Genomic DNA, 12,718 nt, shown 5'->3' with positions numbered 1-12,718 from the left:
CACCACCACAGGCACATTGCTTCCACCTGTCCTTGCTTTCTCTTTTCAGTGTACCACATTGAATGCAAACCATCATTGATTTCTGAAGTCTAATTTCAATTTGTGAAAGAGGAGAGGGTGGACAATTTAATCAGAAGAGAACAGAAGCTAATACATATATAACCAGCCTTGTCAAATTTGAAATTATTTTATTTGCATTACAATATGTAGCACATATTGCTCAATGACTAGCTAGAGAAGCCAGGGTCTCAAACATGATAGAAGGTGGGAGATATTCAACAGAAGTATGTGTCTTTCTATCCTGTTGACATCTACTAAACTATGATCAACTATATTCATTTTAATACTTAAGGCACACAACTTGGTTCCTGCCCCTATGTAGCCAGAACAAAGAATAAGAGTCCTTACTGTTTAGCATGTGAAGGGGAGCAGAAGGGTGTACACAAGTGTGGCAAAAAGTCAGTTCCATGCCTAAGGTTGGCTTCACGTGATATCTGAATGCAATCGAAGTACAGATAAGGGAATAGCTCTAGGGCTCACAGACAACTATATTCCATTCAGTCCTTAGGCAAATGAGAACAGTAAGATGTTTCAGTAAAACTTACATGATTTTCTTGTTTTCTTTGTTCTCATGATTTATTGCACCTGTATGTTCCCAGAGTCAATGGGCAGAGACTGAAGCAAGCAAAATCAATCCTATTAGTACCATCAAGAGTGCATTAATTTTTTATTTGTTTTAAACGAAGGAAAAGTAGAACTTTGGGAGTAGACAAATAAGCGACCTATTTGAATTCACATTGTCAAGTGTGACCAGTTGTCACAACTGCAATCTGCATACCAATCCCCGAGTGCGTAATCAGTAGTAGATTTCTTTTACTATAACCAAACATTGAACAAACAAAAAGAAAGACCTTCGAAATTATTCCAATTTCTAGGAATGTTTTGGAGTGAGATACTTAATAGGATCCACAGCTTGTATCAAACTTGTGCGCTCATGCCAATTCTCTGCAAATAGCTCTCCCATGCTGCTTTCCTGTAAATCTCTGCTTCCTCCAGGTGACTGGGCGCAGACAAGATGCCTCGTCCTACAATTATGATATCAGAGCCTTTTTTACCAATCACTTCTTGAGGACTCAGGTACTTCTGCCCAAGGCTATCGCCTGTAAAAGGATCATAAACATATGCTTTATTTGCATGGTTTTCCATGCTGCTTTTCAACAGAAAATACCAAGTATCTCAGTAAACTCTGAGGCTGCATTCAGATAATGCAACAAACTGAAATTAAACACAAGTTAGGGACATGCAGGGGCAACAACAACATACCACACTGGTATTTGCAGCTTGTTGCAATGATTGAAGGCAGCCTTAAATAATTTCCCACACTTACAATGGTTAGTGATTCTTCCAAAGCAGGATTAAATGCGGGAAGGAGGAGACAGAAAGTGTTCTCAAGTAACAACAGAGGATGTTCTTGGGGATACACTCCCCAAGCAGCTTCCCATTGCCCAGGATGCACTTTTTTATTCATACAATGTTTACATGCAGCACAGAATCCTTCAAATGTCTTTTAAATACTTGTAAACTGGCTGCATGGGGAAATGCAAGCCTTACCCCAACAGTAAGGGCCAAACCAGACAAGACACTGGCCAATTTATGATTGGAACTCCAGCACAATTTAAACAATAGAGGCAAGCAAAGTCCCAATTTGAACAGAACTGCTGCAGACAATAAATGGAGGACTGTAATCTTTCTGCCAAAGCTGCTTTCCTTACCTCAGCTGCCCTCCACCCTGATCTAGTGCTTGCTCCACTGAGGGAAATTGTTTCTCATAACAATGTAATACACATTGTTTCTCATAACTATGTAATACACATACACACAAGGGAGTAAATGGAGTATTTTGAGACTGGGGAAATGATGATGGAGAGGACAGTTCATTTCCTCTGCTGATGGGCCTGATCCATGTGAGGGCCTACTTTTTATTTAAAAAATGAAAAAGTGTTACAGATGTACTCCTAGATTTTCTGGCATCTACTCTGATTTTGTTCTTAGGCATACTCATAATAAATAAGCATTTAGCATACGCAACTGCTTAATCAACTGTGAATTATGATTTACATGCAGTAAACATGATAAAAGTATTGATGAATATGAAAGAATCTAATTTTACACAGAAATATTTCATAGCTTCCATTTCCACATTTTTTTTTTTTTAGAAAAGTTTTTTGTTGGGTTAGAACATTATTATTTTTACATTACATTCGATTTTCCCCAAATTTTTCATTTCTAACCCCCTCCCTTTCCCCCCCTTTTGTTGACTTCCAACAGCTTTCCCACCCTCTGTCCCTTTTCCCTTACTTCTATTAAATTCCTCTGTCTAAAACAGATATACATTCTCCATTATATTAAGCAGTACATCTTTAACTCCCTTACTTATTATACACCCAAACTGTACGTCTTTGGATAAACAATTTATCCCATTTTCCAGTTTTGAATATTTCTATATATCATAAACCATAAAAATTTCCCACATTTAAATCAAACAATTTGATTTGTTCTCTATATATTACTCATTTCATCTTTTTATGGTAATTCTATATAACTCATAATCAATCAATTTAACTCTTCTGTACATTCAGTTTGGTGCATATAAATCTTATCAAAGAAAGAAAATATTGTTAGTTACTCAATCCTCATGTTTAAACCTTATCCTTAATTATTCTCTATCAATGTTCTATCAGTTAACCTATATATATCTATATATATATCAATCTATTAATCTAACTGCTTATAAATTCACATTTCTCTTCCTCCCCCGGTAAAGTCACCCCTCTCTTTTATACTTTTATTATACTTCAGTAGTTCTCAAACTGCCACAGTTTTCCTCCCACCTCCCATTTCTTCTCCAGATATTGTTTCAGCTTCTCCCAGTCCGTGTTAAACTGCCCTGAGTCCAGATCTCTCAGTTTTCTTGTCATCTTGTCCATTTCAGCCATATACAGCAATTTGTAGATCCAATCTTCAATAGTTGGCACTTCTTGTACTTTCCATTTTTGCGCATACAAAAGTCTAGCTGCTGCTGTCATATAAAATATCAACGTCCTATGATGGGCTGGAATTCCCTCCATTCCCAAGTTTAGTAGCAGGAGTTCTGGGTTCTTATTTATTTGAAACTGTAAAATTTCACTCATTTCTCTTATTATTTCCCCCCAGTACTGCCTAGCTACCTCACACGACCACCACATGTGGTAGAGGGAGCCCTCATGTTTCTTACATTTCCAGCATTTATTAGAAGTATTCGAGTTCCCTAGCGCAATCTTCTTTGGTGTCATGTACCAACGATAAATCATTTTGTAAATGTTCTCTTTAATATTAATACATGTCGTTGTCTTCATTGTAGTTTTCCACAAGTATTCCCATGCCTCCATTGTTATTTCTTTATTGAAATTTATAGCCCATTTCACCATCTGTGTTTTAACTTTCTCATCCTCAGTATACCATTTCAACAGTACTTGGTATACCATGGATATTCTTTTCTTGTCTTCTTTAAGAAGGGTCTGCTCTAGTTCCGAGTTCTCTGTTCGTATGCCCCCTTTTGCAGAGTCCGAGTTGTATAAGTCTCTAATCTGTCTATACTGGAACCAATCATAGTTAGGTGATAGTTCCTCTTGCGTCTTTATTCTAAGTTTAGATACTTCAATTTTAGTTATTTCTTTGTACGTTAAACATTGTTGTTCATTATCAACAGCTCTCGGGTCTATCACCTCATATGGAACCACCCACAAGGGGGTTCCTTCTTGTAGGTAAATTCTATACTTCTTCCAGATTGTGTATAAACTTCTCCGTACAAAATGGTGCAGGAACATCGAGTTGACCTTTACTTTGTCATGCCATAGGTATGCGTGCCATCCAAAAATTTTTTTATATCCCTCTAGGGCTAGTAGTTTCTTATTCTTTAATGTCATCCACTCTTTCAACCAAACTAGGCAGATTGCATCATGATAAAGTCTCAGGTTGGGCAGTTGCATTCCGCCTCTTTCCTTTGCATCTTGTAAAACTTTTACTTTCACTCGAGGCTTCTTGCCTGCCCAAACAAAATCTGATATTTTCCTCTGCCATTTTTCAAATTGTTTAGAGTCTCTGATGATTGGTATTGTCTGTAGCAAAAACATTACTCTTGGTAACACATTCATCTTAACTGCTGCAATCCTGCCCAACCATGACAAGTTCAATCTATTCCATTTGATCAAGTCTCTCTCTATCTGAGTCCATAATTTTTCATAATTGTTCTTGAACAAATCTATATTTTTTGCAGTCAGCTCAACTCCCAAGTATTTCACCTTACTAGTTACTTCACAATCCGTTGTTTCCATTAACAATTGTTGTTTCTGCTTAGTCATGTTTTTGCATAATATCTTTGACTTCTTTTTGTTAATGAAGAAACCTGCCAAGTCTCCAAACTCCTTGATCTTATCTATCACTTTTGGCATGTTCTCCAATGGGTCTTCTACAATTAACATTATGTCATCTGCAAATGCTCTGACCTTATATGAATAGTCCTTTATTTTTATTCCTCGTATTTCCTCATCTTGTCGTATTTGTATCATCAGAATCTCCAATACTAAAATGAACAACAATGGAGATAACGGGCAACCTTGTCTTGTTCCTTTACTAATCGTCAATTTCTTGGTCAGTTCATCATTCACTACAATTGCTGCAGTCTGGTCTCTATAAATTTCCTTAATTGCTCTGACAAATCTTTCTCCCAGTTGTAGCTTTTCCATAGTGGCAAACATAAAGTCCCAGTTTAAATTGTCAAACGCTTTTTCAGCGTCTACAAAGAAGAAACCAACCTCTTTGTCACAGGCTTCCATTTCCACATTTGTGTCGTGTTACAAGAATTCTGAACTTTTGCAAGCATTCAAAACAAAGCCAAGAGATATTCCACAAATAGCAGATATGGCTTTCAGTGTATGAAGCAGAAAAAATATGGACGTAACAAGAAAAAATGCATATAGTGCTCTTTAATATGGATTCTAATATATCAAGATTAGGGTGGTTTATACATACATAAGAACTTAAGAAGAGCCCTGCTGGATCAGGCCAGTTGGCCATCTAGACCAACATCCAGTCTCCTACACTTACTCTGGAGGGTCAACCAGAGGGCACAGAGGCTTAGGCCTTCCCCTGATGTCGCCTCCTGGGACTGGTATTCAGAGGTTTACTGCCTTTGAATGTGGAGGTTCCCTTTAGTTACACCACTGCTAGTTGCCACTGATAAGACTCGTCCTCCATGAATCTGTCTAATCCCCTTTCAAAGCTGACCATGCCTATGGCCATTGCTACATCCTCTGGCAGTAAATTCCACATTTTATTCACTTGTGTAAAGAAGTACTTCCTATTGCACGTCCTGAATCTGCTGCCCATCAGCTTCATTGGATGCCGTAGTTATTTTGAAAGAGAGAAAAAGTTCTGTTTTTTCTCTGCCCCAGGCATACTTTTATATACCTCTGTCATCTCCTCCTTTAGCTCTCTCTTTTCTAAACAGGAAAGTCCCACACTCTTCAGCTTTCCTTAGGGGAAAGGTGCTCCAACTCCATCATCTTGATTACCCTCTTCTGTGCTTTTTCCAGCTCTGCAATGTCCTTTTTGAGATATGGTGACCTGAACTGTTCAGAGTATTCCAGATGAGACCACACCATAGAACTCCACAAAAGCATTATAATATTGGCCATTTTATTTTCAATCCCTTTCCTAATAATCCCCAGCATAGAGTTGCTGTTTTCACTGATATGGCACAATGTCTTGACATTGTCATCAAGCTATCCACTATGACCCTAAGGTCTCTTCCCCTCTCAGTCTCAGCAAATCCAGACTCCATTAACACATACTTGGAAGGTAGGATTTTTTGTTCCATTGTGCATCATCTTACATTACTCTGCTGATACGTTTATTCCTTTCTCCTCCTTTACGGGGCAAGAGGTAAATACATGGAATAGGAGAGATCCTGAGGCTATTTGCATGACCGCTCTCTTACTCATAGTGAAGAGACCAGGGAAGAGTGCACAACAACTCTGGCAATAAGCCAAGTCTGCATCTTCAACCAAGGTGAGCATGTAAAACCCAGAATTTTTTTTGCCAGAACATTCTAGTATTTTTATCAAAACTGTGTACTATAGAACTGTTTTGTTTGGTCCAACAAAGAATTTTTTTTTCCATGGGAAGGCTTACCTCCAGCCTGCATCTGAACACCAGGAGTCAAGTAAAGGAATTCAGGTTTTTCAACAATTCTGGAGCCAGAAATAAAACCCAGAACGAAATCGGAGTATTCTTCAGCCATTTTAACCTAAAATAAAAAAGATACACAAGAACAGTCATACCTTCTACCCATGAGATGCTGCAGGTCCTGCTCATGGCATGTTTTGTTATTTACTTACACAGGTCTTTAACGGGAGAAAAATGGGTTCAGGAATATAGAAATAATAATGGTTGTTGTGGGTTTTCCGGGCTGTATCGCCGTGGTCTTGGCATTGTAGTTCCTGACGTTTCGCCAGCAGCTGCGGCTGGCATCTTCAGAGGTGCTTTTGGTGCTACACCTCTGAAGATGCCAGCCACAGCTGCTGGCGAAACGTCAGGAACTACAATGCCAAGACCACGGCAATACAGCCCGGAAAACCCACAACACTCCAGCCGTGAAAGCCTTCGACAATACATAGAAATAATACTTGAACAGAGATGCAAGTTTTCCTTTACGTGGCAGTGTGTTCCAGAGCTGAGAAAAATTTTTGAACAGGAAACCTACTGAGCCAAATTGAAACCTTCACAGAGCAAAAAGAATCTGAATACATTGACCAGGATGGAAAATATGAATAATACTTCATGAAGAAATGAACACACTAGTCACAAATACGTAGACTCCTACCGTTCCTTGCATCAAATTCTTCAGTCTTATCACCCATTCCATTCCATGATGTTATTTTCCTGGTCTGCTTGAAGAACTTGGAATTTCATGTCTCAATATTACCACTGCTTCTCCTGAAGCTTGTGTTTCCCTAAATTCCTGCACTGCTGCCACTGCTACATTATGTGGCTCCACTCTCAAATAAGCATGAAAACCATCAGCCAATATTATTCTTACTGTCTTCTGAAAGCAGTGCTCAAAATCGCCTCCCTATTCATATGCCACTGCTCTTGTAGGAAGGTATGTGGCTACTAAGGAGTTGACCTTTTTCTGCTAATTGTTGCAGAATGCCCTTCCCTGATGCCAAACCTGATAACCTTTTTGCATCAGGCAAAAGATTTCCTGTTCAGCCAGGGACTGACTATGGATTTTATGTGAGATCTTGTTTTTAAGAATTAAAATCCACCATTCACTGATTTGGAAAAGTCAAAATATTATTGTTTATGCTATTTCATTTTATTTAATTTTTTTGTTTGATCAGCATTTGTATTTTGGATCATTACTGCTTTTATGTTTGATTGGAAGTATGTGTGTTGCTGTATGGCTTTAAATTGGATGTTTACTGTAATTTTTGGTGCATTTCAAACTGGTACCAGTTGTCTCTCGATTGACTTGTTTAACTGATAATTGTCTTGATCTATTGAAGACTAATGCATAGTATTAATTATCCCTGCATGGCAGAAGGGGAGAAAACCCTTGCCTTATAGAATTCTGGACCCTTTTTAACACTTTTCAGCATTTAAATGAACGTTCAAACTTACAGCAGCTTTTGTATATTCACCAGTAGCCAGAGACCCTTCTGAGCTCATTTCTCCAACCAGAAGACACCCTCGTTGTAAAGGCTGACCTACTGCTTTCAGTCCCTTAACCACTCCAGGACCAGGAACAACATGGGCATTAACTATATCTGACCAAGATGCTATTTTGAAGACACCTCCTGAAAGGAAAAATGAAGAATTATCAGCTAAGCAACTTCTCGTCTAGAACATTGTTTAAAATAGTGGCTATGAAATGCTTCTCACATCTTTATTAGCACAGTAAAAAGAGTCCTTGTAGTCTATAGACCTGTTGCTCATATCCACCAAGGACATACATCAGCATTGTGTGCGTTATGTGCCATCAATTCACTTCCAACATACAGTACTTATCTCCAAAATGTCCTATCATTAGCAGCTCTGCTTAGATCTTGCAAACTGAAGGCCCTGGCTTTCTATGAGTCAATCATCCATCTCATTTTGGGTCTCTCTCTTTTCTGCTGTCTTCCACCTTTCCTAGCATTATTATCTTTTCCAGTGAGTCCTTCCTTCTTGTGATGTGAACAAAGTACAAAAGCCTCAGTTTCATTATTTTAGCTTCTATGGAGAACTCAAACTTAATTCAATCTAGAACCTTGTCTTTCTGGCCTTCCATGGTATCCATAAAACTCTCCTCCAGCACCACATTTCAAATGAATCAATTTTCTTCCCGTCAGCTTTCTTCATCGTCCGATTTTGATATCCATACACAGTTAAGGGGAATACCACAGTACGCATTATCTCGACCTGGGTCCTCAACAATACTTCTTTATACTTAAGAATCTTTCCTAGTTCCTTCATGGCTGTCCTTTCAAGTCTCAATCACGTCCTGATTTCTTGCTTGCAGCCTCCCATTTGGTTGATGGTTGAGACAAGGAATAAAAAAATCTTTAACAATTTTAATTTCTTCATTGATCCAGAGGAGTTAGCCGTGTTAGTCTGTAGTAGCAAAATCAAAAAGAGTCCAGTAGCACCTTTAAGACTAACCAATTTTATTATAGCATAAGCTTTCGAGAATCAAGTTCTCTTCGTCAGATGCATGGTACAGAAACTGGTCAAATATAGAAGAGGAGGGGGGAGGAGGGGAAGAGAGAGAAGATGCAGTTAGGGGGGGAGAAGAAGGGTGCAACCAAAACATTCCTTTCTAGTAAATGTAAACATCTCCTTTTGGAGTGGAGTTGGTTTTCTGCTACAAACCAACACGGCAAACTCCTTTGAAGCCTCACACAAGCCAATTAATCTCCACTCCAAAAGGAGATGCTTACATTTACTAGCAAAGGAATGTTTTGGTTGCACCCTCCCTCTCCCCCCCCAACTGCATCTTCTCTCTCTTCCCCTCCCCCCCTCCTCTTCTATATTTGACCAGTTTCTGTACCATGCACCTGACGAAGAGAACTTGATTCTCGAAAGCTTATGCTACAATAAAATTGGTTAGTCTTAAAGGTGCTACTGGACTCTTTTTGAATTTCTTCATTGTCAACATTAAAATTGCATAACTGCTCAGGAGTCATTACTTTTGTCTTCTTGATGTTCAACTGTAATCAGCATTACCAATCCTTATGGTTCTAGACTATCAAGATTGTTCTCTGCATGTTCATCACATATGTTGGCTTCAAACTGCTTCATTGGTGCTGTTTCTCACAACGTACCATAACAATCTGAATAAAACTCAACTTTAAAAAAAGTTGTGACGTCTTATCTTTACTGAAATAAAGAATAAGTTTTGAACCAATCAATTACCCAGGAATTTACACAGAATCATTAAAGAAATGCATCAAATTACAGATTGGAACAACGACAGATTGGTTAATAGAAAAGAAGCAAATTCAAACTCACCTTCATACTGATGCTTCACTGTGTTTCCAATGTCTGCAAATTTCCGGTCTTCAAATATCAAGAATTCATGCCGGTCCGCAAGATCTCTTAGTTCTTTTATTACTTGTAGGGTGAAATCCTCCAGAATATCTATGTGAGTTTTCAAGACACAGATGGATGGGCCCAGCACAGTAGCCAACTGGAGCAATTCTGTGGACTTGGTTACATCAGCAGAAAGGCACAAGTTGGACTGCTTTTTCTCCATGAGCCTGAAAAGCCGAGCAGCAAGGGGATGTGTGCCAGGCAGCTCAGCCCGAGCCCCAAAACTCATTTCTTTGCACGTTCTTTTTATCGGAGTAGTACCATTTTGCTCAGAAGAATTGCAAACATTTTCCTGAATGAATTTCTCTACCTTTGTCACCATCGCAGAAGCAACTTTTTTCTGTTGCTCAAGGACTCTGAGCACCTTAGTCAAGGTACATCCTGAGTGTAAGCGAATCCCATTTTTCTCCAGCATGGCTCTTCCTCCCTGCTCTCTGTCCAACAGCACAACAGCATCAGTAACCTTCAATCCCTCTTTACGAAGAACTTCTGCTGTTTCCAAGATACTTGAGCCAGTGGTGACCACATCCTCAATGATGAGACAAGTTTCTCCTGAATTTATGATACCTTCCACTATGCGCTTGGTACCTTTAAAAGCAACAATACAATTCTCAGCAATTTGACAATATGAAAAACCTGCTAGCTTGGATTTCTGCTGTTATTAAAATAGCATATAACAACTGTAAATGAGTAACTTCTGGCAGAAGCATTTTTCAACTGATGTCACTAAAATATAGTATATTACTTAAGATTGAAAGTTCAGTTTTCAAAACCTGCAAAATAAAACCATTAAACTAATACATACACAGTTCACCAGGAAATATTGAGGCTTAGTTTTTACAAATATCTTTGCAGCTTATATACCAACTTGTACAAACTGAGAGTGCTTCTTTTACCATGCTCTTTAGCTTCCTTCCTGCGTACAAGCATTGGGATCTGGTTGGTTGAACAGATGATTGTAGCCAGTGGCAAAGCGGTGTATGGAACTCCACACACACAGTTATAGCTGATTCCAGCATCTTTTGTTGTTTGAAAGAGAAAATGCGCTACCTGAGAGGGAAAAATTAAAAGATACTTTATCAACAAGACTATACATTGTTGTATTGTCGAAGGCTTTCACGGCCGGAGAACGATGGTTGTTGTGGATTTTCCGGGCTGTATTGCCGTGGTCTTGGCATTGTAGTTCCTGACGTTTCGCCTTCAGAGGTGTAGCACCAAAAGACAGAGATCACCTCAGTGACACTGAGAGATCTCTGTCTTTTGGCGCTACACCTCTGAAGATGCCAGCCACAGCTGCTGGCGAAACGTCAGGAACTACAATGCCAAGACCACGGCAATACAGCCCGGAAAACCCACAACAACCAAGACTATACATTCATGGTACTACTAGTAAGGGAAGGACAAAGTCTTCAAGTTAACTACCAGTAAGTGCACACAAACACACACACCCCACAAGTCCCAAATTCACATGGATGCATGGGAGCCACTTTTTAAAAATTATGGTTTGTTATTTCATAACAGAGGAGGTATATAAGTCATTCTACTGCTGTTTGGACTGAGGAGGGAAAGGTAGTTTAAACTTCATTCTCCTGGATAAAAAAAGCTGGTGGCGTGTCACAACATTACCAGCAGCAGCTCTACCACCTCAACCTCATCAATCTATCTTCATCACTTTTTAAGTACCACAGAAAACATAAGAGATCCTTGTTTTTTTTAGATGCCAGTGCTTATACATGTTTTAAGTGGTCGTCAGAAGCATCCTTGCTTTTATTTATTGAGGAGGTTTACTGATAGATTGATTGAGGATTACCCAACCTACTTGATTACAATCAACAGCTAACTTCTAGCCTGTCATTAACTCCCACCTCCTTATTATAGGGCTAAGAAACAGGCTATCACCAACTTCCCTTTGTAAAGCAAGTATTCTAATCTTCAAGTTTTTCCAGCTTCCTTTCAGAATAACTGGACTTAACATTATACTTAACATCTAATGAAAGGAGCTTAATTATCAAAAGCTGGTAACATCAGTGTGGTGTGATTTTAAAAACTTATCAAAAGCTTATACCCTGGAAATCTTATTGGTTGTTAAGGTGCTACCAGACTCAAATCTTGCTCTTCTACTGACGACCATCACAGCTACTCATCTGCAACGACCCACATTTATTGTACTTCCAAGCTTCAGACACTTATTTAAAGACCCATGTGCACAGCATGCAAAGCAAAACAAACCCTATGTAGTTGGCTACATGTAGATGAACACTGTACATAGATCCAGGTTTTTAAATCACACCACACTGATGTTACCAGCCTGGTCTGACATGAAACCAGCTGCACGTAACTCTCCCACCCCCCTTTTGAAACTTTTAAATGGTTCTCGAGAGAGAACTGTTGCCACCTCACATATTTTTTTTTAAGTTTGCTTCCTTCACTCCTCGGAGCATAACATCTACCTACGTACTTAAGAAGCCACCTCTTCCTCCCCTTGACAAAATGGCGCCAGCTCATAAAAAGCAAACCCCGTAACAGACTTATTCATCTTTAAGACACTACGGGGCTGCTGTTTTTACAGTAAGAATAACAAAGGCCAGGGCCTTAAAACTACGGCCCGAAGACCACTAAACAAGCGCTCAGTTATTGCGCCATCAGGCGGCTCACTCTTCAGTGCAAGAAAAGCCAATTCTAACCCGCCTGTAACCTCGCGCCTATTTATCCAACCAACAGCGTCCCGCCTCTCATGCCGGACCTATCAGATTCTACAACCTGTTCAAGAGCCCGCCCCCATTCACTTACACGAATACTATTGGCTACCTCCCCTCACGGTTTTAAACCACCACCTCCCATTCCCCCGGATCAGCCCTCCCCCCTCTTCACGAGGAAAAGGCCGCGTACTCTGTTGAGCAGGGTCGGGTGCGACACGATGACGCGAAGATCCACATAGACTGGGGACACGAGGCCGCTCTTGAGCACGAATTCCCCGAAACGGAGAGCCTGCACGCCGTGAAGCTCCGACGCTAGCAGTTCCATCGCGCGCGCGCCACCTCAGTGA

The 12,718-nt window shown here is 39.7% G+C and overlaps 1 protein-coding gene across 2 annotated transcripts; it reads right to left on the bottom strand.

The window, feature by feature from the left end:
- Nucleotides 1–703: 703 nt before the first annotated feature.
- On the bottom strand, nt 704–12,718 carry LOC129325317 (uridine 5'-monophosphate synthase-like). Of its 2 annotated transcripts, none has more exons than XM_054972987.1 (6): nt 12,562–12,718; nt 10,569–10,722; nt 9,592–10,260; nt 7,723–7,898; nt 6,232–6,346; nt 704–1,160 (listed from the first exon to the last, which is right to left on the bottom strand). In XM_054972987.1, the coding sequence occupies exons 1-6, from the start codon at nt 12,694–12,696 to the stop codon at nt 979–981; spliced, it is 1,431 nt and encodes a 476-aa protein (XP_054828962.1). In that variant the 5' UTR covers nt 12,697–12,718; the 3' UTR covers nt 704–978. The 2 variants fall into 2 exon arrangements, with proteins under 2 accessions (XP_054828962.1, XP_054828963.1); XM_054972988.1 differs by lacking the exon at nt 12,562–12,718 and adding an exon at nt 12,131–12,204.

Source organism: Eublepharis macularius, chromosome 2 (assembly GCF_028583425.1).
Source record: "Eublepharis macularius isolate TG4126 chromosome 2, MPM_Emac_v1.0, whole genome shotgun sequence".
NCBI classification, from domain to species: domain Eukaryota; kingdom Metazoa; phylum Chordata; class Lepidosauria; order Squamata; family Eublepharidae; genus Eublepharis; species Eublepharis macularius.
Note: the sequence above shows the minus strand (reverse complement) of the source record. Positions and strands in the feature narration are given on the sequence as shown.